A 25,866-nucleotide genomic window follows, 5' to 3' on the forward strand; every position below is an offset into this window, starting at 1 on the left:
GCCTTTGAAGGGTTCTAATCAGAGCAGTGACTGAGCCCTGAGCCCTGTTCTTCGGAAAGTAAAGGACTTGTTTGAGGTCCAGGAACAGCCTCGTGTGGAAGAACCTGTGTGAGGTCAAAACCCAGAGCCTGCTTCATCATTTGTAAATCATCATACAAAGGTGAGGTGTGTCACGATTAAGCAAATTTAAATAAGGCGACTCCCCTCACGGTTGTGGTGAGGGAAGCTGACTGTGAAATGTGATAACTGGAGCAATTTGCATGCACTACAAGATTATTGCTAGGGTTCATTTATTACGAGATAAAGAGTGACATTAGTCACTGGAAACACCTGTTTGGGTCATGCAGCTTTTCCCCCCCCCCCCCCCACCCCGGCCACGTTCACTCCTCCTGAAATCTCCATCTTGCCTTCCATCTTTTTCCCAGTGTATTGCCCCACACTGACTCCTGTCCCATCAGGGTCCATGGTGGATGGCTGTGGCTCCCAGTGATGTTTGGGACCATGTGTCTGACCTCCTGATCCTCATTTCTACCCATTCATATGACATGCATGGGACCCTTCAGCAGGGGCTTATTAACAAAGATGAGGGTGTAAGGCTTTGAGGGGACCTGATTGTCCCTGCCACATTAGGATGGTATTTCCCAAGGCAGACATTGTTCGAGATATTGAAAGGAATTATATGAAGAAAAAGTTTCTGTGGACAATAAAGTCAGGACGCCCTGTTTCAGCACAGTGAAGCAGCTTTCCTTATTGCAGAACTTTTCAGAACATTTAAGATGCTAATGTGCATTATAAATCTCCAAGAAGTAGTAATATAGGGGCGCCTGGGTGGCGCAGTCGGTTAAGCGTCCGACTTCAGCCAGGTCACGATCTCGCGGTCCGTGAGTTCGAGCCCCGCGTCAGGCTCTGGGCTGATGGCTCGGAGCCTGGAGCCTGTTTCTGATTCTGTGTCTCCCTCTCTCTCTGCCCCTCCCCCCGTTCATGCTCTGTCTCTCTCTGTCCCCCAAAAAATAAATAAACGTTGAAAAAAAAATTAAAAAAAAAAAAGAAGTAGTAATATATATTTGTCCTTTTTCCTAGAAGCATCTTATAGACTAGTGGTTGAAAGTACATGCCCCAGGAAATGTCATCCATAGCCACTAAGTGGCAGTAGGAAGGACACTTCAAACTGTGCATCGTTGGTCAGGCCAGGGTCTGCCTTTCCTTCTGGGCTCTGGGCTCTAGGCTCCTGGAAGGAACTGTCTCAAACTCCCAATTCCCAGCACAGGATGGACAAGTGTGGGGTTTCTCCTTTCCTTGAGCCTGCAGTACAGCCTGGTCACTCCGACCTTTCCATGTTATCAGTGACTCTTGGGGCCAGTTGAAAGCTGCCTTTCCTTGGCTCAGTTGCACAAAGACAGAACACATGTTGCCACCGGCATTGTTTGAACGGTTTAAAAAAAAATAAAAAGCTGTTTAGTACTTTTTTTTTCTTTTTAAGTACCAAACAAACAAACAGTACCCAAGTGTCTACAGTAAAAAGTGAAAGTCCTACTTCGGTCTCCTTCCCATCTCTCACCTACAGTGTTTGCTCCTTATTAAGGTTTTTGCTGTGCCTGGTTTGGTGGGGGGAAAGGCTGGTCTGGAGTCCGAGTGACTCAGTTCATGCCCCAGCTCCAATGGGCTAGCTGTGTATCTTTGGGACCAAACCTCAGTTTGCTCATCTATAAAATGGAGGGAGCATAGCTTAAGGGCTTAGAGGAGTATTGAGTGATATGAAACACAGAAAGCACTCCACCAAGCCCCTGTACCCAGTTGGCTTCAGTTAAACTTGAGGCTTACAATTTTCTTTCCAGAATCCAGGTACTTTTTTTTTTTTTCTAAGTCCGATTCCATGCAGTGAATGTGCTAATTACAGAATGGGGTCAATGTTTTCTGACTGTTCAGGTGATTTTTTTTTTAAGTCCTTAAGGGCAGTTTCTATATGCAGAAACCACTCTTCAGAGGTTTACTTTATTTTTCAAATTAATATTCAAATGATCAAAGTTAAAAATTCAAACACAGATTAGTTGACTCACATCCTACAGATTAGCTTACTTTTTTTAAAGATTTTATTTTTAAGTAACCTCTGCACCCACCATGGGGCTCGAACCAACCAACCCCAAGATCAAGAGTCATGCACCATAGACTGAGCCAGCCAGACACTCCCAAGTAACTTATCTTTGATACTAGGAACTAAACATTATTCCAGGACCCTGACAGGATTGTTATTGTCTTAGAAAATGTCGTCCTTGGGGCACCTGGGTAGCTCAGCCGGTTAAGTGTCCAACTTTGGCTCAGGTCATGATCTCGTGGTTTGTGGGTTCCAGCCCCATGTCAGGCTCTGTGCAGATAGCTCAGAGCCTGGAACCTGCTTTGGATTCTGTGTCTCCCTCTTTCTCTGAGCTTCCCCCACTCACACTCTGTCTCTCGGTCTCTCAAAAATAAATAAACATTTTTTGGGGCGCCTGGGTGGCTCAGTCGGTTGAGCGTCCGACTTCAGCTCAGGTCACAATCTCGCGGTCTGTGAGTTCAAGCCCCGCGTCGGGCTCTGGGCTGATGGCTCGGAGCCTGGAGCCTGCTTCTGATTCTGTGTCTCCCTCTCTCTCTGCCCCTCCCCCGTTCATGCTCTGTCTCTCTCTCTCTGTCTCAAAAATAAATAAATGTTAAAAAAAATTTTATGGGGGGGGGCGCCTGGGTGGCTCAGTCGGTTAAGCGTCCGACTTCAGCTCAGGTCACGATCTCGCGGTCCGCGAGTTCGAGCCCCGCGTCAGGCTCTGGGCTGATGGCTCAGAGCCTGGAGCTTGCTTCCGATTCTGTGTCTCCCTCTCTCTCTGCCCCTCCCCCGTTCATGCTGTGTCTCTCTCTGTCTCAAAAATAAATAAACATTAAAAAAATTAAAAAAAAATTTTTTTAATAAAAAAAATAAACATTTTTTTAAATGTCATGCTTTTAAGTTCAGCTTATAAAATTTCTTATTCTTTTCATAAGCCCAGGTAGCATTGCCAGATAAAACAGAAGATAGGATGCCCAATTAAATCTGAATGATTTAAAAGTCACATTTACATTTATTTGCTAAATCTAACCAACCCTATATTCGGCAAACTTAATTACTTTTAAGGGGTCATAGATCCATTTTCAAACATTTTACACTTCTTTTATAAATTTAATATACTCCATTTCCTTGAAAACTTCTTCAGTTGTCTGAACTAATGAAAAAGCCATCTTTTTAAATACTAATTCTTTTTTTTAAAGATTTTTTTATTTTTAAGGAGTCTTTACACCCAATACGGGGCTCGAACCCATAATCCTGAGATCAAGTGTTGCACACTCCACCAACTAAGCCAGCCAGGTGACCCTAAATATTAAGTAATTTTAATTAATTAAACTTATGGAAACATAGTTAACCCAAAATTCTCATAAAGGTTTCAGAACGGTGCATACGGTTAGTATGAAACCCTTAGTAAGGTTTCAATTTAAAGTCACGAATCTGAATCCATCCCCCTAATTGCACATTTTACGTTGGAATTAAAAAATTGTCGGTTAAACGGGCCAAAATCTCTCACATGTTACACATTCATAAAATGTACGCATGTACAGATTCCTTCTTAAAAGTCACAAAAAGCATGTACCACACTTAATTCTAAATCTTCTTCTGGTTGTAACCTGCCTATTTGCCAGGCAATCACCACCATTTTCCCCAGAGATTCAAGGAGGCCTGTTATAGGCTCTAGAGAGCTTTCTCTCACCAGGAGCTCAGGAAACCATTATTTCCCTCCATGTGCTCTTTGGGGCTATCTCCTTAGCCTGCCTGGGCATGGTTGGTCCGAGATTTTGGCCAGGATGCTGACTGGATGTATGTTAGTTATATATCCGCACCTTTCTCTGTGGCTACAGCCAGCCGCCCATCACTTCAAAGCGGGGGTTGTCCAGAGATCCCAATGCTGGCTTCCAATTCTCATTACCCACCTTCTTCACGGAAGAATTTTCCTTGCCCAAGTCTGCAAAGCTCACCGGGGCTTACAACTGGATTGGATTTTGCATTTCAGATCTTCTGTCTCCGCGCCCACATCTCCAAAACTCATTTTACTTAGGTCAAAATCCTACAGCTCTTACAAAGCCTTCCTTTCCCGGGTCATACAGCTCTTACAAACATTAAAGCAATATCTGGTTGAATCGTGGATCTTTCTAGGGGCTTTAACTGGCTCTTCATCCTTAAAGTCCAAGCACATTTTCCTGACCCGTTCTAGCAGGCTAGTAATTGCTGTTCTTGGGAACACACTGCTAGCATTTGGTGTATTAAACTGTATACAGTAAAACTGCCTTAAAAAATTATGTAACTCAAACTAGACTTGACCTTAACAACGCCCATTGGGGCGATTAGAGAGTTGGAGCCTGGGTGTGTCCAGGGACAGCTGGCTGCCAAATCCCAGTGAGGACAGAAAGCCTGGCAGGATTTCCCTCCGGCCCCTGCTTCACTGCCCCCTCACAGAAGGCTCCTGCTCCCCAGCTGCCCTCTGGGGTAGATGGCTTCCGAATTATCAATTCTCAGGAAAAGAAGGCAGATGGCATGCCACCACAGGACGGATGGCCAGATGTCACAGCTGGCTCCCGGTTGGGATATGAGTGACTTTGCGGAGGATGGTGCCCAAATTACGCAGGCCGATTTCCTCACCAGAGTGACAAAAACAGGGGCTCCTCAAAGACTAGCCCCTTTTCTCCATTTCCTTGGGGAATGAAACCCATGATCTTCAGTTCCTCAGAGAAGTGAAAGTAGCAACAAGGAATCCAGTAATTCCTGTTATCTGCAGGCTTTATAAGTCAGCTGAGCCTGAAGCAGTGGCCTAGAGCCCGCACACCAGACACCGCTGCCCTCTCTCTGAAGCCAGAGGAACATCAGGATGCCTCAGCCACCCACCTTCCTCCTGCTTCTCCTCCTTTCCACCGGCAGTGCCCTGGCCCTGAGGCTCTGCTCCTTTAATGTGAGGTCCTTTGGGGAAGCCAAGAAGGAAAACAAGAATGCCATGGATGTCATCGTGAAGGTGAGACCTTTTCCTGTCGGAAAGAGCGCCGGACCCCCCTCGTGCCCTCTCTGATGCGTTCAGACTTTAAGAGACTCAGGAGATGTTCCACTCAAGTTAGTCGCTGGGGTGAAGGTAGCAGCCGCCTTGGCATTTTGTCACAATAATGGCAGCAGTAATTCCAGTAACCACATCACCTCTCTGGGCTTCATGTCATCATCTGAACGTGAGGGTAATGCCAGTACCTCCTTGTAGGACGGTTTTGGGGAATGCTTGAGTTGGCACGTGTGAAGCCCCTAAAACAGCATCTGGCTCCCGGTTACTGAACGCCCCTGTCAGGCACTGCAAATACGTGATTTCCTTTCATCACCCTTAAAAAGGAGGATTTTTATCCCCACGAAGAGATGAACAACAAAAGGTGAAGTGACCTCATATAGGTGGTGGGTGGGTAGGTGGAGGGGAGCTGGGAGACCAGCCCAGCCTGGTCTTTTTACCCATCAATGCAGCACAGATTTTTTTGCTAGCTCTTTTCTCTCTTCATTTCTTTCTTTCTTTCTTTTTTTTTTTCATTCTGTTTTCTTGCTTTTCATTTTTCTTTTCTTTCTTTTTCTTTCTTTCTCTTTCTTTCTTTCTTTCTTTCTTTGTTTTTTTTTTTCTTTCTTTCTCTCTACACCCCTCTCTTCTTCCTTCTTCACTGCCCACCCCATCAACCTTTTCCCAACTATCAATTCTTATCTTTCTCTCCACTTAGATAAGACTTCCCTTGCACAGGGCGCCTGGGTGGCTCTGTCAGTTAAGTTAAGTGTCTGACTTTGGCTCAGGTCATGATCTCATGGTTTGTGGGTTCAAGCCCTCTGTCAGGCTCTGCACTGAGCCTGGAGCCTGCTTCGGATTCTGTGTCTCCCTCTCTCTCTGCCCCTCCCCTGCTTGTGTTCTCTCTCTCTCTTCCAAAAATAAATAAATAAACCATTAAAAAATTTACATATATATGTATATATATGTGTGTACATATATATGTATACACACACACATATATATATACATATATATGCATATATACATATATACATATATATACATACACACACACACATATATATATATGTATGTATATATGTGTGTGTATATATATATATATATATATATATATGACTTCCCGTGGGTATTGTGGGTATTGTGACCAATGTCTGGAGATGCTGCTCACATTTCTTTAGAGTTGCTTGACTCTCTTTACCCTACAGGTTAATTTATTTTTGATGATGCTGGGAGCTGAAACCTTTCCCAGGGCTCTGTCTGGGTATTATCACCTTAGAAACCCCTGGAGGCACCAGGGTATGGTGGGAACACCAGGAGCTCTGGGGTCAGATCCCACCAGGCAGCTGTGTGAGCAAGCCCGGGAATTCCCTTCTCCTCGCTGAGCCCCTGGGCCTTTCTGAAAGTGGGCCTTACACAACCTGTAGCACCAGTTGGCCTAGGCAAATCAAGGTAGAGCCCGTGAGTGGGCAGGCGATCTCACACAGAGCTGCCACTGTTGGCATGAATACACAAAGTGGATTAGAGCAAGGACTGGCATGCTCTGCTCTTACTTACATGGTCTTCTCCCTGGTTGGCCCTGCCCTTTGGACAGCACCCAACGCCTTCCAGAGATGGTTGTTCAGCCAGAAGAGCCATGCCAAGCCTGTGGGAGCCGAGACTCCCTGGCTCAACAGGCAACTTTGACATACGAGGAAATTATTTTCCCTGCTCCCTCACACAAGGGCTCGTGGAACCCGGGTACCGACTGTGTTCCCATTACCTTCCTCACTTATTCTATCCAGGCAATGTCATCAGAGTCTTAAGAGAACAAAAGACTATCTTTTGTTCCTTGGTGATTCCATTATTGGGGGCTTATACTCAGCACCTCCCCTGAGCGGCTGTGTCGGATGGACACAGGGCTGATGGATGGACAGCCCATCACACCAAACACCAAGCATGTGAAAAGTCTTTGTCAAGGACTCCTTACTTTCCCCATTGTTGCAAGACCATCCTGTATTCAGAGGCCATCCCCAAATACCTCCAGAGCCATTGAGAGCACAAACAATAAAACCCAAACCCAGGCATTCAGGAAAGTAATATTTACAGGGGCTAATGTCTAAGTACCTACTATAGGCCAGGAATTTTATATCCTTTTTTTTTTAATGTTTATGTTTATTCATTTATTTTTGAGAGAGAGACAGCACAATCAGGGGAGGGGCAGAGACAGAGGGAGACACAGAATCTGAAGCAGGCTCCAGGCTCTGTGCTGTCAGCACAGAGCCCAACGTGGGGCTTGAACCCATGAACCATGAGCTCATGACCTGAGCTGAAGTCAGATTCTTAACTAACTGAACCACCTAGGTATTCCCAGGAATGTTATATTCTTATTATGACATAGGTGGCATTGCCCGCACTTTGTAATCCAGAAAACAGAGACTCAGAAAGAAGTGACTTACCCAGGATTCCATAGCTGTTAAGGGGAAGGATCAAGTCCAGACATATGACCCAACCATATTCGTGGAGGTGCGTTTTCCACTCTTCCATACTGGATTTATCACTTCAGAGACGAACCCAGTTTCATCATGCTGTTGTCATTATGATCTTCATCAGGGAGGTTGGAGAGTGAGGGAGGCCTGCTGTCATCATCTTGGGTTTGCTGGCTGGCACCATGGGCAGTTTTCCAGATGCCAAACCCTGCCTGCTTCTGTCTGCTTCTTCAGTTTGTGTCCTTAAAGAGCGAAGTCTGTTCAGCCAACAAACACTTGCTGAAGGTAGACCACGTGCCAGCTGCTCTGAGGCACGCACTGGGGATAAGATGGTGGACATGGGAGGCATTGTTTCCCACAGCACATGATAATGATGATTTCCGGATTGCTTACTGTATGCCGGGTCTTTAACATGCAGTATCCAAGTTCAGCCTCACAACCCCACTGGTTGCATTTTGTAGACGAGACAACTGGAATTCAGAGAGGAGGAGTACATTGTCCTGGGCGTCATGGAGCAAGTGAGCAAAAGAACAAGGGCTTGGACCCAGGCCTAACTGACCCTCTCTGGGCTCTTTCCCCACCATGCTGGTTGCTCCCTGTTCAGAGGCACAACAAAAGGTTTAATAGGCTTCTCTGGCCCCAGAGTGTTCATAGAGTTCTCCAGAGTGTCCCTTCCCTTCCCCCCAGCCCCACTCACCACACCACTTGCTGGGAGCCCCTCACTACTGGCTATGCTCAATCCCTACTCCCTCCCTCTGTGAACAGCAGCCTCAGGAAAATCTTGAGTTTCAGGTTTGGGAGGGCCTTCTGGGGGCCCTCATCTTTGGAGCCTCATTCTGAGGAGATGGAGCCCGGGGGGGATCTATTTTTCCTGGCCTGAAATTGGGGCAGAGAAAACACGCATCAGTGGTGGATTTGAAAACTGAGAAAAATGCTCACAATGTCATGTGAGATTAAAAAAAAAAAAAAGACACAAACCGTGTAATAAATATTGCCACTGTTTGCTGAGCGTCTTTTCTGTGCCAGGGACTAGACTGAATGTATTATTTCCATCATGTCCTTTAATCTCTATGGCAACCCCATAAGGAGGGTACTGTCCCAGTTTACAGATAAGGAATCTGGCGGTTCAAGGAACATTCGTGACTTGCTCAAGATCACACAGCTGGTGAGCGATAGAGTCAAGACATGAATCCAAGGCCATTTGATTCGATGCCTATATTTTCAACTCACGGGCTAGTTATTCTGATGCCATTTTGTAAATATGTATAAGTATAGAAATCACATGAGAAGTGTCTGAGTGGTGGCTTTACAGTTCATCAGGTGATTTTTTTATAGTCTTCTACATTTTCCAAATTTTCTACAATAAGCAACATTATTTTTATAATTAGAAAATTATAACAAAATTATTGTTTTAAGTTTATCTTGAGAGAGAGGAGTAAAGAGAGGGAGAGAATCCCAAGGAGGCTCTCTGCTGTCAGTAAAGTCTGATGCGGGGCTCAATCTCACAAACCTCGAGATCATAACCTGAGCCAAGATCAAGGAGATGTGGGGCTCCAGAGCATTTGTTATTGAGGCAAAAGGGTTGTAAACAGGGAATCTAAAAGCTCAACCCTTCAGGGGCGCCTGGGTGGCTCAGTTGTTTGAGTATCCAACTCTTGATTTCGGCTCAGGTCATGATCCCAGAGTTATGGGATCGGGCTCCAAGCTAGGCATGGAGCCTGCTTGGGATTCTCTCTCTCTCCCTCTCTCTGTCCCTCACCCCCACTCAAGCGCACACTTGTGCTCTCTCTCTCTCTCTCTCTTTCTCAGAAACAAAACAAAACAAAATGAAAAAATAAAAGCTCAACCCTTCTGCTCAGGAAAGGGAGTCTGAACTCTGGCCCATTTTTGTCCCACGGCAATGGGTTACATTCGAAAGGGACCTTGGTCTCCGAGGAGGAGCAATCAGGGGATGTGGGGATCTCCTCCGTTGTTGAGCATAGTGGTCAAGCAGGGCTCCGCAGTGGATGATCCCATTATTCACATTCACAGGGTGTTCACATTACTTAACTGCACTGAGGCAGAGTCCTCAATTATACTATGGGGATAACAAGACGGCCAACATCAAAGGACTATTATAAAAATTTAATGAGTTGATGACAAGAGCTAACACTTATAAAGCCAGGCACCACATGAAGCACTCTATGTAAGACAATTTATTTAACTTATGTTAAATAGACTCTCACCTGTCACTTTTTTTTTTTTTTTTTTTTTTTTTGAGAAAGAGAGAGTGCGGGTGCAGGGGCGGGGCAGAGAGAGAGGGATAGAGAGCATGCGCGAGGGGGCCCTTGGGGGGCGGGGCAGAGAAAGAGAATCCCAAGCAGGCTCCATGCTTGGTGTGGAGTAGCTCGGTGTGGAGCTTGAAGCAGGGCTCAGTCCCATGAGCTGTGAGATCATGACCTGAGCCGAAATCAAGAGTCAGACACTTAACTGACTGAGCCACCCAGACGCCCCTCATCTGTCATATCTTAATAAATATTGGCCATCATCTCCTCTCCCATAATTACTTTATCCTCAAGCAGTTTCCTTTTTTTAATAACACTTTAATTTTTTAAAATTAGAAAGGTATCATTTTTAAGTTAAAAAATTTTAATTTCTAACTTAATTTTATTAAGTTAAAAATGGTCATTATGGACTACTTTGAACATATAGAAGCATATAAAGAAGAAAAAAAATATCAGCTGTTACCCTATCACTTGAAGATAAGAGCTATTGGCATTTAGGGCATTTTATGGGCATTTTTCTATGCAAAAATAAATACATAAAACTGCATCTGGGGGTGCCTGGGTGGCTCAGTTGGTTAAGCGTCTAACTTCAGCTCAGGTCATGATCTCATGGTTCGTGGGCTTGAACATGTGTTCACAGCTGTCAGCTGTGAGCTGGCTTCGGATTCTGTGTCTCCCTCTCTCTCTGCCCCTCCCCCGTTCACACTGTGTCTCTCTCTGTCTCTCAAAAATAAATAAATATTAAAAAAAAATTAAAAACTGCATCTGTTTTGCAGCATGGAGACTGCCCTATATCACCAGTTTTGTATTCTGCTTTTATATTGGAAGTATTTCACGTGTTGTTAATATTCTTTTAAAACATGACTTTTAATGCTACATAATGTCCTATGCCATGTTTACAACATCTTTCATTTAATGCTTTTCTATTTGGGGATACTTAGGTTGTTTCCAAGTTTTTGTTGTGCTATTGCACAATGCCTCTTCCTCTTTGATCTGTACAAATAATAATAATAGCAATAATAATTTCGTGTGTGGCTCCAAATGCCTAGCACTGTTCTAAGGACCCATTTAATCCTCCAGCAACCTTGTGAGGGAATAACTGTCATCATTCCAATTTATAGATGAAGAAACTGAGGTGCAGAGAAGTAGTAGATATTTCTTTATAATAGAAGACCTTCCTCAAAGGGGGAAAACTAGGCCAAAGAGTAAGTACATACTCCAAGACTTTTGATACATACTTTAAAGTGCCTTCCAGAAAGGTCTGACAGAGACCAGTGACTAAATCAGCAAGCTGGCTCGGTGGCAGGACCCAGCTCTCCCTGATGTTTTAACAGCATGGTAGGCTTTGTAGTCACAAGAACCCGAATTCAAATCCTGACTCTACCATCTATACTGGCTGTGTGACTTCAAACTTTCCACTCAAACACTCTGAGCCTGGTTTTCTCCTGAGGTTAGTGAGCCAATAATCATAGTTCTCTCACAGTGTTGGTGAGGCTTATGGTAGGCTCACAATAAATGTTAGCCCTTGTAATTTTTATTATTATGATTTTGTTGCCAGGTGAACTGGGGAGACCCATATCCATACTGGCACCTCTCACATACTAAGAGCTTAAGAAATATTTATTATTATTATTATTATTATGGTGATTATTCAAGCAAAAAAAAAAAAACAAGATATAGGACACGTGATCATAGGCTCTGGATTCAGATTGCCTAGATTTGCATTCTGCCTTGGCCATTTTCTAGCTGAGTGACTTTGGATAGTTTACTCGGTTTTCCTGGAGCCCCAGGCTCCTTATCTTTAAAACAGACATAACTGAAAAGAAATAAACATTAAAAGGTGGGGGGGGGGGGCTCCTGAGTTGCTCAGTCAGTGGTGAGTTCGATCCCCACGTTGGGTGTAGAGATTACTTAAAAATAAATTATTTTTAATGTTTTATTTTATTTTTGAGACAGAGAGAGACAGAACATGAACAGGGAAGGGGCAGAGAGAGAGGGAGACACAGAATCAGAAGCAGGCTCCAGGTTCCGAGCTGTCAGCACAGAGCCCAACGCAGGGCTTGAACTCATGAACCGTGAGATCACAACCTGAGCCAAAGTTGGATGCTTAACCGACTGAGCCACCAAGGCACCCCTAAAAATAAAATTTTTAATCAAATAAAATAGACATCAAAATACGACCTGCCTCACAAAGTTCTTCACTTATTTCAGTGATGAAATTCATTACTTTAACAAAGCACCAATCCTATACCTAAAACATAGTAAGTGCCCAATAAAAGATTTTATTACTTGCAGTAAATGGCCTGAAACACCTGCGAATTCTGTCTTCACAGGTCATCAAACGCTGTGATATCATACTCCTGATGGAAATCAAGGACAGCAACAACATTATCTGTCCCATGCTGATGGACAGACTAAATGGGTAAAGACGGGGCTCCTAGACCCTCTGCAGACTCAAGGCCAACTGCAAGGACACCTGAAAAGCCTGAGGAATTGAACCAAGGGTGAAAGCCAGCACTCACCCTGACTACCAAGTCACATGACCAACACTGCCCACACTTCCAACTCCATTAGCCAAAGTCCTGAGAACTTTCAACCAGCTAGTGTTAATATGATAAAGTAAAGTAGAGGGAACAGATGAGGAGCCAGGACAGAGAGAGAAACAAAAGACACAAGGGGCTGAGCTTAGAACTACCGTTATAAAAAAAAGGTTGAGTGCAAATATGAAGTTATGGTATGCCCACAGGCTGGAATATGATGTAGCCATTAAAAATCATGATCACTACAGAATAGCTTAGAGCTAAATATTCCAGTATGGAAAGATGGCTGCAGTATATTGAAAACAGCAGGTTCAGAACCGTACGTAGAGTAGCCCATTTTAGTAATCACATTACCCTATACATGAATAAGCATGTGTTTGAGTTTGCATGAGCCTAGAGGAAAGACTAGAAGAATGTGCCCAAACCATTAATAGTGGTTACTTCTGGGCCAGGGGAGTGGGTGTGATTGGAGGACCATTGTGGAGGCAGTCAGTGAAGAAATGCAGAATATTTACTTTTTATTGTATATATTTCTATATGATTTGAATAGCTTACAAAAATCTGATTTTACAACTTCAAAAAAAAAAACCACAAAAGATAATGTCCTCAAATATTTTTAAATTATGTTGGATTATATTTGTGATTTATATTCTTTCTCAAAGAATAATCAGCAAACCCACCCACCTGAAAATCATCCCAATGTGAGTTAAAAAGGCATATTCAAGGGGCATGGGGGTGGCTCGATTGGTTGGGCAACTGACTCTTGATTTCGGCTTAGACCATGATCTCCCAGTTTGTGTCAGCCCCGCATTGGGTTCCACACTGTCACAGTGCAAAGCCTGCTTGGGAGTCTCTGTCTCTCTCCCTCTCTCTCTGCCCCTCCTGTGCACTCTCTCTCTCTCCCAAAATAAATAAATAAACTTAAAATTTTTATTTTTTTAAATATTTTTTTAATGTCTATTCACTTTTTGAGAGACAGAGACAGAGTGCAAGCAGGACAGGGGCAGAGAGAGAGGGAGACACAGAATCCGAAGCAGGCTCCAAGCTCTGAGCTGTTAGCACAGAGCCTGACATGGGGCTCGAACCTACGAACTGTGAGATCATGACTTGAACCAAAGTTGGACACTTAACCAACTGAGCCACCCAGGTGCCCCTGTTATTATTATTATTTTTTAAGTAAATGAATGGTCAATCCAGCCTCATTCAGCCTGGGAGGAAATCTTGGACACTCTCCTTCACACAAGAGGGTCCCCTGGGCTGGTTCCCCCTTCTCCGGGGCTCATTTTCTCATCTGGAAATATGGAGTTGGGCTGAGCTTCTCCATTCAGCCTCAGCAGCTCTTCTCTTTCCAGATCTGATCTTTGATGACAGACAAGGGAGTTTAGTGCAAGGGTCAGGCGCCTACACTCAACTCAGACCACTTGTGTTTGGATTTTGACTCTGCTATGACTTTGGGCAAGTTACTCACCCTCTTTGCACCTCATTTTCCCTGTGTATAAAATGGGACTGGTAATGGAACCCATCTTCCCGGAATGTGGTGCTGATTAAATCCTGCATATAAGTGGTTGGGCTGTGCCTGGTCTGTAGCAGTGACCAGTCAGGGCTGGTGGTGTCTATTACTAGTAAAAGGAAGCAAATTATGGTGGCAAATGATGGTCCCAAGGGCCGCATGTAACAGCTGCCATCGGTACCCTAACTACATGCCAAGCATCCAGTTAATCAATTTACGTGTGCTATTTCATTCACTCCCACAACAGCTTTGTGGGGTGGGTACTATTACTGTTTCCCTTATAGCTGAGGGAACTGAGGAACAGAGAGAAGGGACTTGCCCAAGTTCACCCAGCCAGTAAATCGTGGAGCTTACCTTTGAACCTGGGTCATTTCTGACTCCAAAGCTGGTGCTCTATTCTGAACCTCCTGAGCTTTCCTTAGAGGGACTCTGGTCAGTTTTCAGAAGTACGAGGGGACAGGGGCTCTATGCCCCTCCCCACAGCCAGCCTGGATTGAGTCTTCCCACCCCAACTGGCCTCAGTTGTCCCAGGCCCCCTAGACCATGCCACTGACTCCAGGCAGAAGCAGGCCTGTTTGTCCCCTTATCCCTCGTAAGCCAACAGGAGCCTTAGTCACCTCACAGCTGAGTCACGGCAAGCATTTTGCCAACCCAAAATTTGGCAGGCTAGATTCAGAACAAGGCCAACTTTCCCAAACTGGAACCCCAGTGGAATCCAACGTCCACATTCCTCAGGCCCCAGTAGCCAGACCTGCCTTAGAATATGTATCTAGTGGCACCTTGATGGTTCAGTTGGTGAAACGTCTGACTCTTGATTTCGGTTCAGGTCATGATCTCATGGTTCGTGGGATCAAGCCCCGAGCTGGGCTCTGCACTGACACCGAGGAGCCTGCTTAGGATTCTCTCTCTCTTTCTCTCTCTCTTAAGATAGATAAACTTAAAAAAAAAAAAAAAGAATATGTACCTAAAGTCCTAGGAATTTCTGTAGGGCCTAGGTTGGGCCCTATATGCTCCTTCTGCTACTAAACCTGAGAATATGCTATAGCTTAGACATGCCCTAGATCTTTCTGCGGGCAAATGGGTTAGACCATGCCAGGCGCTGCCCAGGGTGAGTTATCAGCAGGTTTGGCAAACACATGGGGAGTCAAGTTTCCCTGGTGTAAATGAGGGGTAGAGGTAATGGGACTTCACATCTGTATCGCCAGCCCCCAGAACATAAACAATAGCTGGTCTGAAATCATAGTTCTAGGACTTGTGAGAAAATGCTTGAGGGTTTTCAGAGCAGGAGTGAATGTCCAATGAAAACGTTACTAGGAATTCTGCATATGATAAATGTTCAGCAGTAGTGCATGGACGGGGTGACCTGATAAGGTTTCCTCCACCAGGAAGTATGAGGTCAGCCCCAGCCATGAGCCAGAGTGAGATATGGAGCAGATTCTGGCCTGAAGCTTCTATGGTCTCAATAATGTCCCACAGGTGCAGGGCAAAGGGTGTGGATTTGGAGTATGTAGGATCTGAGTTCAAATCCCAGCTCTGCACCTGCAAACTATACAAGGTGGGTAACAACAGTACCCATCTTCTAAGGGTAAGAGTTAATGGCTATTAAGATCCTGGAAGATGTCACATTCCCAGTCAATGGTGGGTGGCCCTTCTTATTAGACCCCAAGGTTATGATGAACGGTAACCCTTCTCCATGATGCCATTGGTGATATGGATACAGAGTGAAGATAGGGGAACATGCAATAGGGGGATGTTTATTTTTTAAGATGCATGATGTAAAATCTCTGCATTTTAGAAATTCAAGAAATTCAAGAAATTCAAGAAAAGGCACAATGTACAACTATGTGATTAGCTCTCGCCTTGGAAGAAACACATATAAAGAGCAGTATGCCTTTCTCTACAAGTGAGTATAGCCTATGCTTCCTGGAATGTGGCTCACTTATAAATGATGACTGTGAATTGAATCAAAATGCTTATCTTTTCTTCAAAACCAAATGTTGACCTCTAACCAGTTCTCAATATTGATCAAAATAATTGCTGTCAAATTGACTCTGAAGCAAAGCGTTACCTCTTCAAACTGAAGAGTACAAGCAGCTTCCTAACACCTAATTTGTTGGTTGAGTCAGTGGCTGCCTGGTCAGGAGGGTCAGGAGTTCTTTATCCTCCCTCATCAAGTCCTGGCCCAGGGATGGAAACCTGAGTTGCCCAGCATGGCTGTCTCTGAAACTTCAGAGTTTTGTCTTCTTCCTACAGTAATTTGTTCTAAGTCTGAACATTAACTTGTGGGTGCCCCAGATAAGTGGTACTGCTCAGATCTCCAGCTTTCAAAGGGTGGCCATGGAGAAGAGTAGATGGAGCCTTGTTCTCGGGTGAAAGATCCCTTGCAGGGCAAGAGCCTGCCTGGGGGGCTAATGAAGCCATGTCTCTGCTTCTTGAATGAAGACGTCAACTGACTCAGCTGGAAGTGCTTCCTATTTTTTCTCCCCTAGGGAAAAGCTACTGTCTGTGAAGAAACGCTACCTCTACCATGACTATCAGGCTGGAGACACAGATGTATTTTCCAGGGAACCCTTTGTGGTCTGGTTCCAGTCACCCTACACCGGTGAGACCCAAGGCGCCAGTAGTGAATAACCTCCCTGTGATCCCATGAATGGACAATAGCCCCAGATGTGAGCTGGGGTCCCAGGGTTTACACAGCATCGTTAAGGAGGCATCAGACTTGAGATGGCCATTGAGAATGTCTGATACTTGAGTGTTAGGGATGCAGTCTGGCTTCTCAGAATGCCAAGACCTCCTCCCTTAGAATGCACCTGAAGTCAGTGGTAACTCCACTCTTGTTGGAGCAGTTAGGCTGATGGAAATTATTTACTGCAATTCTTGAGTCGCAGTCAAGTATAGCTTCATTCTGAAAAATCACAGTGGTGGCCAGCAGAAATGAACCCCAAACTAAAGTCTCCCTCTGCCTCTAGTAATGACATGGCAAAGTCCTCCAAGGACTGGGTATAGAGGGGAAATCCAAATGATTGCTCCCTTAACTTTGACGACAACTACACTTATATAAGCCACTAACAAGTATTGATCCCTGATTAGTGCCAGGTTCCTGTAACCTTGCAACACCCTGCAGGTTGAGACCTAGGATTGTCTCCACTTTTACATTTGAAGAAGCCAAGGTTCAAATAGGTGGAGTCACTTGTCCAAGTTCACCCAGCAGCTCTTGACATGAGTGAGCAGGGCTGTAACCCAAGCCACTATCTTGGGAGCACATACTCTTAACCACAGTGCATCTTGAAATGGAAAGTCAAGAATTAATTTGATTTGCAGATTGAAGCTATATAGAATCCAATATCTTTTCAGTACCTACGACGTGCCATGGTCTGTTCCAGGCACTGACCAAGGCAGACAAAGCCCCTGCCCTAGTGAAGTTATGTTGTAGTAGGCAAGACAGATAATGACCAAATAAATAAATGTATGTGGGCATGTACCCCCAAATTTATACTACACAAATATAAACACCCTGAACGATGAAGTTAACTATTCCCACCCTGGCTAATTAGTACTTCAGGAAAACCAACATGGAAGAAAGGTGGAGGAATTTCCAGTAGAAGAAGAGAAGGATCTGGGGGCTATTTAGGACAGAAATGCACGTCAGAGAGCATGTGTAATAGCTTCATCGTGCACACAATTCACACTTAGCTGACCAGAGCAGTGTTTGGAGAGCACCCTGCCCCCCGCCCCAAGTGATTATTTCTTCTCCGAGAGAGTCTTCAGCTACACACAGCTAAACATTGCTAAACAAACCTGTTTGTCTTGGGCCTCCACCTTTTCACCCTTCTCTATCTCTCCTCCCCTAGGATGGCACTTCAGCCATGCCCTGTTTAGAATTTTTTTAAATTTATTTATTTTGAGAGAGCAAGGGGGAGGTGCATGGATGGGGAAGGCAGAGAGACCTAGAGACAGAATCCCAAGCAGGCTCTGCTCTGTGCTGGCAGCGCAGAGCCCAACGCAGGGCTTGAACTCACAAACCATGAGATCATGGCCTGAGCTGAGACCAAGAGTTGGACGCTTAACCGACTGAGCCACCCAGGAGCCCTCCTGTTTGGAATTTTCTATCTTGTACAAGGAAACGTTATGTCCCCTGTATTTGAGATTAAAGATAGAGTTAGCCATTCATCTATCTTTTTTCCCTTTTATTCATTTACTCATTCATTCATTTATGTATTCAATCAACAGTTTTGAGCATCTCCCATGTGCCAGGTGCTGTGCTAGGTGCTGGAGCCAAGAGGGTGAGCAAGACAGAACTCAGGTTCCAGTGGGCCAAACTCAGAAGCACAGCAAGTAATCTCAGGGCATGAAGGAAGTACAAGCAGGGTGCATTCCATAGTGGGGTGAGGGACCAACCCAATTTAGGTGACATTGGGTTGTGACCTGAAGAAGCCAGTCACAGAAGACTGGGGAAAGGGCCATTCTGAGGGGAGGTGCCAGTAAGCTCAGAGGTGGAAAGGAGTTGGGATGTGTAGGGAGACCAGAGAGAGGATGGGGGGGTGGAGCGGAGGCCTGAGAAGAGTGAGAAATAAGGCTGGTGGGTAAGTGCAGGGTCCTGGAGACAGGCTGCAGGCTCTGAGTCCTGACTTTCCATTGTGTGACCTGAGCAGTGATTCCCAACAGCCCCTAGCTCCCTAGTAGGCCTGGGGACCCAGGCACAGGACAAGGGAAAGCCGGGGGAAGAGGCATTCAGAGCACAACATCTCCATTACCAGGTGGGCGAGGCTCAGTTCCAAGGCTCCCTCTGTCCCTCCCGGTGGGGGGAGGTTTTCAGATATTTCACAAAAGACCACTTTCTTTTTTAAATAATGTTTGGGTTTTTTTTTTCCTGATTACAAAAGAAGCATAAACTGACAAGCCTCCTTTTTTTTTTTAATTAGAAAAAACTTTTTTCTTTAGTACAAAAGCCAAACAGGCTTGACTTATTAGTTTTTAAAAAGTAGAGAATATAATTTTTCAAAAAATGAGAAAATAAAAACACCCACAATACCAGCAAGCAGTACTGTCTACTGGCTTTCTCTTAGCTCTGCAGGTGAGTGGGAGAAAAGAGGCTTTCATGTACTGAAAATGCCGGCCTAATCATCCTAAGAACAGGCACATCTCAGCCACCGGCTGGACCCTCTAGAAATGAGGGGACCCAGACAATGCAGGCTGGGCCTTCTAGGGGGACAGTCTGTTTCCCTTCAGCAGTGTTCATGGAACCTTCCTCTGTTCAGGGAAGTGTGTGACCTCCGCCTCTTTCCTGTTCCTCAGTTGTCAAGGACTTCGTGATTGTCCCCCTGCACACCACCCCTGAGACCTCCGTTAAAGAGATTGATGAGCTGGTTGATGTCTACACGGATATGAAACATCGCTGGAAGGCGGAGGTGATGACCCTCTGTGTCTGTTGAATTCCTGTCTAGCAGAGGCAGAATGTGGTTCTGGGGAGGGATGAGGGACTCCCCAGGAGGGTGGGGGGTGGGGCAGGACCTGTGCAGACCCCCACTATTTTAGAGCCTCATTTTAGGCCTTACCTCTGCCTTAAATACCCCTCTTGCTAAATTTGCCTGGGTACTGTCCACGTGGGTCTCAGCAATTCGTACACTGCTCCCCTAATAATGGCTGTCCAAAATCACTGGGTGAATAGCTATTGCCAGGCCACACTGAGGCTGAACATGCACAGGTTGATTTAATCCTCCCAATAACCCCGTGAAGTAACTACCTTTCTCATTCTCACTCTGCGATGAGAACAGTGAGACACAGAGGGATCAAGAGTCCTTCACTGCAGGTGATGACTCTCAAATTGGTTCATGAAAGGAAGAGCAATTTATTGGTTTATGTGACTAAAATGTCCAGAAGTAGTTCAGGCATAGCTGGATCCAGGGCTCAGACAAGGTAATCAGGGCTTGGCTTGTCTGTTTCTTTCCATCTCTTTGCCTTCCTTTCCTCTGGGTGGTCTCCACCCTTGGGAAGGGAAGATGGCCACCAGCAGCTTCCAGACCCAGTGGTCTGAGACAGATTTTCTGTGTCATAATACAATAAGTTTCTCAGGATTGGGTCCCATTGGCCCTGATTGGGTCATTCATCCATCCCCGAACCAACCACTGCGATCAGCTCTGGTTAAGAAGCTCTGATTTGTTAAATCAGTGTGAGCTTCAGCCCAATCTCACAGACTGGGGTGAAGGAGGAAAGTAGGTTCCCAAATAATCAAGGGGTGCTATTCTCACAGAAAGGGAATACATCCACCATCCGTCTCGGCCTCATCTGGAAAATGGGGATGTCACCCGCTGTGGCTATGAGGGCCTGTGAAAGCTCTTGGCAAATATGGAAGTGTTCCAGAGGGCTCTTCCTCATTCCTCTTTCCTCCTTTTGGGATGTGACTCCAGTGACCTCCCCTTCCCCCCTCCTCAGTTCCACTGTTCAAACTGCAAAATGAGTCAAGGAAAGTGTGGACACAGAGCTAGGACATGGAGAGCACCAGGTGTGTAAGTCATTGCTTATTTGTAAAAAGCAAGACAAGAGAAAGACTCATTCATTCCTAAAATTCTGAATTCATTCATTCACACAACAAGAATTTACTGAGCATCCATTACATGTCAGGCACTAGGGAGACATCGGTGGCACAAGAGTGAACAAGAGGGCCGTCTTGTGCTGAGGGCCCTTCAGTGAGGCAGATCAGGATTTAATTCTTGACTTTACCACTTGAGCCCATAAGTTGAGTGGCCTAGAACTGGTCACTTTATCCCTCTATCCTGTTTCCCTTCTACCTTCTAGTGTTTATTGTGAGATTTAATTTAAATTTTATTAAACATTTAATGCTTGGCCTGACAGGCAGTACATGCTCAGCAAATCATGCCTATAACAATAGGAGCTGGTGGTCACTCGGGTTAAGGATGACATTCTGACCTCGGCCGCGCCCATCAATCTCAGGGAAAACCATGGTCTCTGAGGTCAAAATAAAATGTTTTTGAAGAAAACTCTAAAGTCAGCAACAGCCCCAAACAACAGCACCAGCAAGGAAATCCGACGCTTCCTCTGGATTGAGGAATATTAAAATTCTGTTCCAAGAGCTCTGAAGGGAAAAACACTTCTAAGACAGGAGGTGCTGCTGGTGGCCTCGGGGCAGGGGTGGACAACTCACTCTGTCACCTCCTTCCTTTCAGGCTCTTCCTACTTCCTCAGTAGACAGAATTTCCACAGGAGTGGGTTCCCAACTTCCAAACAATAGGACAGAAAAGCAGGGTGCCAAAGGTGTCAAATTAGCCACCCAAATTCATCTGTCCTGCTCGGAAACAAAAGGCGTTGATACATCCATATGTTTATCCTCTACAGTAGTTTGAGCCAGAGAGATTTGAGGGAGATAAATGAGCTGGATTCTTTGATCCCCACCTAACTCCACAAGCTGAATTAGAGGGACACAGTGACTAAGAGCAGGAGGGAAGGGCCACAGCAAACATCCTCCTTCCCAGTGAGAACACCTTCCCTTGTACGTTCTCCCCTGACAAATACTCATCAAAACTGTGACTCAGTTTTAAACTCTAAAAAAAAAAAAAAGAAAGAAAGAAAGAAAAAGACCTTATATTACTTTGCCAAGTGCAGCCAAAGACTGGGTGACTTAAACAACGGAAATGTATACCCTCACAACCCTAGAAGCTGGATGTCTAAGGTCAAGGTGTCAACAGGGTTGGTTTCTCCTGAGGCTTCTGTCCACGGTCTTCCGTCCATGTCTCTCTGTGTCCCAATCTCTTTTTATGAGGACACCGGCCATATTGGATTAGGGGCCACCCCTATAACCTCATTTTACCTTAGTCACCTCTTTGAAGGCCTTTCTCCAGATACAGTCACATTCTAAGGTATCGTGTGTTAGGACTTCAACATATGAATTTGTAGGGGTGGGGGAGGGCACAATTTAGCCATAACAGACCCCGCTGTTTGCTGAGTATGGGAGGTGGGGCCATTGCTAGCAGTTCTGAGCAAAAGCATTGGCAATAATACACACAAGGTGACGGTTCCAAATAACGTCTTTCAGAATTTCATTTTCATGGGTGACTTCAACGCCGGCTGTAGCTATGTGCCCAAGAAGGCCTGGAAAAACATCCGCTTGAGGACTGACCCCGGGTTTGTTTGGCTGATAGGGGACCAAGAGGACACCACAGTCAAGGAGAGCACCAACTGTGCATATGACAGGTAGGAGGCACCTGCCTGACTCCAGCTAGCCCATCCAGTGCTTGGTATGCATCAGGAAAGGTGCCTTGCTCTGGGCGGAGGAAGAACCTGGCTTGCAGCGCTGAGTCAATTAGACTTCAGGCCCGGCCATTGGGTACTTGTGCAGTGTGCGAACTGCATGGCCGTGTCCGGGAGCCCTGAGCATTGCAGCTTAACTGTGGCTAGTGCAGGCTTTGGTGTCAGACAGGTCTGGATTCAAATCCTGCCTCTACCATTTCATGTATCTGTGCATATGTCTGTGTCTTTGCTTCCTCATCTGTAAAATGGAGATTGTAGTCGTGCCTCATTCATGGAGCCACGATGAGGATTAGATGAAGTAGTATATGTCTTCTCACACAATGCCTGGCATATGGTAAGCGTTCCATACATTCACCGGCTGTTAATTATTTCATCACAAAGACATACCACAATGCATTCACTCAAATCCCCTGTCATTGGGCTTAGGTTATTACCAAGAGTTTCCTGGTAGAAGCACTGCTGAAGTGAACATTCTATACATGTACTTTGTGCATATATTTATGAATTGCTCAGGGTAAAACTAAAAATGAGACGAGTAAGTAAAAGGGTATTTACTTTTTTGTTGTTGTTTTTTTGAGAGAGAGGGTACAAGTGAGAGAGGGAGAGGGAGAGGGAGAGAGAGAGAGAGAAGCAGGGCTCACCTGGAGCGGGGCTCAAACTTATGAGCTGTGAGATCATGAGTCAAAGTCAGAGGCTTAACCGACTGCGTCACCCAGGCACCCAGGGTACTTACTTTTTTAAAACTTTTGCTACAGGGGTGCCTGGGTGGCTCAGTCAGTTAACCCTCTGACTTTGGTTCAGGTCATGATCTCACAGGTTCGTGGGTTCAGGTCATGATCTCACAGTTTGTGGGTTCAAGCCCCGCATCAGGCTCTGTACTAACAGCTCGGAGCCTGGAGCCTGCTTCAGATTCTGTCTCTGTCTTTTCTCTGCCCCTCCCCTGCTTGTGCTCAGTCTCTCAAAAATAAATAAAATGTTAAAAAAGAAATTAAAAAAAAGCTTTTGTTACATATTCCTAAATGCAAACACATACCTGTAAATAATAGCATTCTCGGGGCTCCCGGTTGGCTCAGTGAGTAGAGCACACGGCTCTTGATCCCGGGGTGTGAGTTCAAGCCCCATACTGGGTGTAGAGATTGAATGAAAAAAAAAAAAAAGTAAATGATAACATTCTCTCACAGTTGTAACATCTCCCTGGGGAATTTCAATCAGCTCTCACTTTTGTTTCTTAAACCTAGAGGTGGGGAAGGCACTTGAATTGTGTGCATGTTCATGATCTCCCCACCCACAACAGAGACCGCAGGCTGGGAAATCCGCTGTGACCGCAGTTCCCAGAGCTCAGCCTGCCTCCGAGGAAGCAGGAGACGGCTTCTGCCAGAAGACAGCTGTTCTCACTTCTCTAGTTTTGAGGTCTGGCTTTCATTTCCATCCATGACCTCCTTTGTTCCTCTCGGAGCTTTCAGGGCTGGTATGTCCTTTGCAGAAGTCACTGCTCCAGCTCTCAAGAGTGGAAACAGCCCTAGCACTGGGGAAAGCGGAATCAAGGCAGGAGGGTTACAAGAGGCCGAGCTCGCAGGTGCCTGCCTCCTCTCTCTCACTTTGACCAGTTGCCAACAAAGCTGGTTGGAGTAGGCCACTCACCCCGCCAGCCTGTCCACCCACCAGTCTGTTCACCCACCTGCCTACTCACATGCAGTTGTGCATTGACCGTGGGCAGGTCAAGAACCTTCTGCACCCCTGACCAACAAGAGGGAGGTGATTGAAAATAATGAAGCAGAGAACAGTGAATCACAGGGAAAGATGTTCACGTAAGATTGGGTGGGGTGGGGGAACAGGTTAAAAAAAGATGTTTACTGAAAGAACCTCAGTTTTATACACATATATGCCAAAGGATGGCAGGATTACATGTGCTTTTTTTTTTTTAATTTCTCATTTTGCTGCTCTGAATTTTCTGTTTTCGGTACAAGCATGTATCTTTTAGGGTTTTTTAAAAAGGCATATAAATTTCTAACAAGGAGAGTAAAATGAAATGGTCTCAATTCCAGTCTTCGTTCCGTGTTCAGATATTTATTGAACACCTCCCACGAGCTGTGCTCTGCTGCTGGACACAAAAGATGTCAAGAGCTGGCCTGTGCCATGCCTCGGGAAAGACTTCAATGGCCTGCACACATATGTAGGAGTCAGAAACGGGGGTCTTAATGATGTTGCTCTCTACTCTCTGAGTCTGAAGGATGGCTCTAAGAAATCTCCAGCCGAAGGTGAAGGGTTCACTTGGGTACTGAATTCAAAGTTAACCCCGGTGGTATGGTAGCAAACACAGGAAACCAAGTCACAGGTCGGATCAGGGAAAGCTTGGTGGAGAGGCATGAACTGGCAGTTTGACTCACCTTGTCCTTGTTCAGTCAGTGGGTTGGAGCCATGCAGACCCCAACTCATCACTCCACCTGGGATACATTAGAGTCCATGTTTCCCAGACTCATTTAGCTACCATGTTCCCGGTGTTTGTTATCACCGCAAAGCAATCATACTATGGTTTTTGTCTGTATTTGTCTTTAAGTCCATTCATTTCTAATGAAATAAATTAATTTTTAAAGGAAATTTCATGTTAAGGTGAGAAACAATATCCTCTGTCGTAAATTGAAAATAGCTAAAAATAAGCCCTGTGAAAATCAAACCATGTTAAATTCTGCCTTAGTTCTCTCGCTTGCAGAATGCTTGGTGACTCCAGCCTGCTCAGTCTTGGTCAAAATGGGAGCTTAGGGGGTTATTAAAGATAAGCCAGTACCTTTATCTATAATCAAATCAAGAAAAAGTGAAAAATAACTGTGAAGGGAAAAATATTCTCACTATGCAAGTCATCAGTACGTGGTGTGGTGTCCACGTATCATTTATAATCTTCTCCTCCACCATCAGGGCTAACTGCCCACACAGGGAAACACTGTTTTGGAGCCCATGGGGCCACGGCAGGGCTTGGTCCCATTTCCCAGTCTGAGGCATTGTCCTAAGGGTCACCAGGTCTGCACTTTGAACATCACTCGGAAGAGCCAGGCTGCTCAGTCCATTCCAGATGTCAAACAGGAAATTTGGTTGGTCTCAGAAATCAACAAGGTGGATTAATGTGACTGTCTTCCCTCCCCTTCTCCAGGATCGTGCTTCGAGGACAAGAGATCATCAACTTTGTTGTTCACAGATCAAACAGAACCTTTGACTTCCAGAAAGCTTATGGGTTGACCAAAGAGGAGGTACAGCTGCCATCTTGTCTTTCTGTGCCACTGTCCTGGGAAGATGAGTTGGTGTCACCCTTTGAGGCCACCACTGGAGACACAACACTGGGCCATTGGACCTTGAGTCTCAAAGCCCATGATTCTGTGACTTGAAGACCTGTCTCAATTTCTGATTGAGCTGGTCCAGGGATGATGCTCACCAGTGTGTGTTCTGTTGGGTGACTTTAGGCCTTTTGTCTTCCCACTTTGAACCTGAATTTGTTCAGCACTAAAATGAGAGTCTCCTAATCCCCAAATTTATCTCCTTTTTCTCTTTATAGGCCTTGGATGTCAGTGACCACTTTCCAGTTGAATTTAAACTACAATCTTCAAGGGTCTTCGCCACCAACAAAAAATCTATCTCTCCAAGGAAGAAAAAGACCCGTCGCTCCTAGATACAAGAATGCCATTTTATTGACCATTTCTTGCTTCTAAATAAAACAGCTTTAACAGGTATGAACTTCTGCCTGCACTCAGGAAACAA

At 45.3% G+C, this 25,866-nt stretch overlaps 1 protein-coding gene across 1 annotated transcript; it reads left to right on the plus strand.

The window, feature by feature from the left end:
• Window positions 1-4,758: 4,758 nt before the first annotated feature.
• Window positions 4,759-25,866, plus strand: DNASE1L3 (deoxyribonuclease 1L3). The gene is made up of 8 exons (XM_040454654.1): window positions 4,759-5,060; window positions 12,138-12,226; window positions 15,650-15,757; window positions 16,344-16,456; window positions 19,150-19,262; window positions 21,905-22,062; window positions 25,265-25,361; window positions 25,664-25,866. Exons 1-8 carry the CDS (start codon window positions 4,920-4,922, stop codon window positions 25,775-25,777), a joined length of 933 nt encoding a protein of 310 aa, XP_040310588.1. The 5' UTR covers window positions 4,759-4,919; the 3' UTR covers window positions 25,778-25,866.

The sequence above is a fragment of the Herpailurus yagouaroundi genome, unplaced genomic scaffold, assembly GCF_014898765.1.
Source record: "Herpailurus yagouaroundi ecotype Mexico unplaced genomic scaffold, PumYag 213, whole genome shotgun sequence".
NCBI classification, from domain to species: Eukaryota; Metazoa; Chordata; class Mammalia; order Carnivora; family Felidae; genus Herpailurus; species Herpailurus yagouaroundi.

Coding starts and splice junctions, on each gene's coding strand:
- DNASE1L3 (XM_040454654.1), top strand. CDS start 4,920: ATGCCTCAGCCACCCACCTTCCTCCTGCTTCTCCTCCTTTCCACCGGC. Junction 12,227..15,649: donor CTGATGGACAGACTAAATGG/GTAAAGACGGGG, acceptor TCTGCATTTTAG/AAATTCAAGAAATTCAAGAA. Junction 16,457..19,149: donor GTTCCAGTCACCCTACACCG/GTGAGACCCAAG, acceptor CCTGTTCCTCAG/TTGTCAAGGACTTCGTGATT.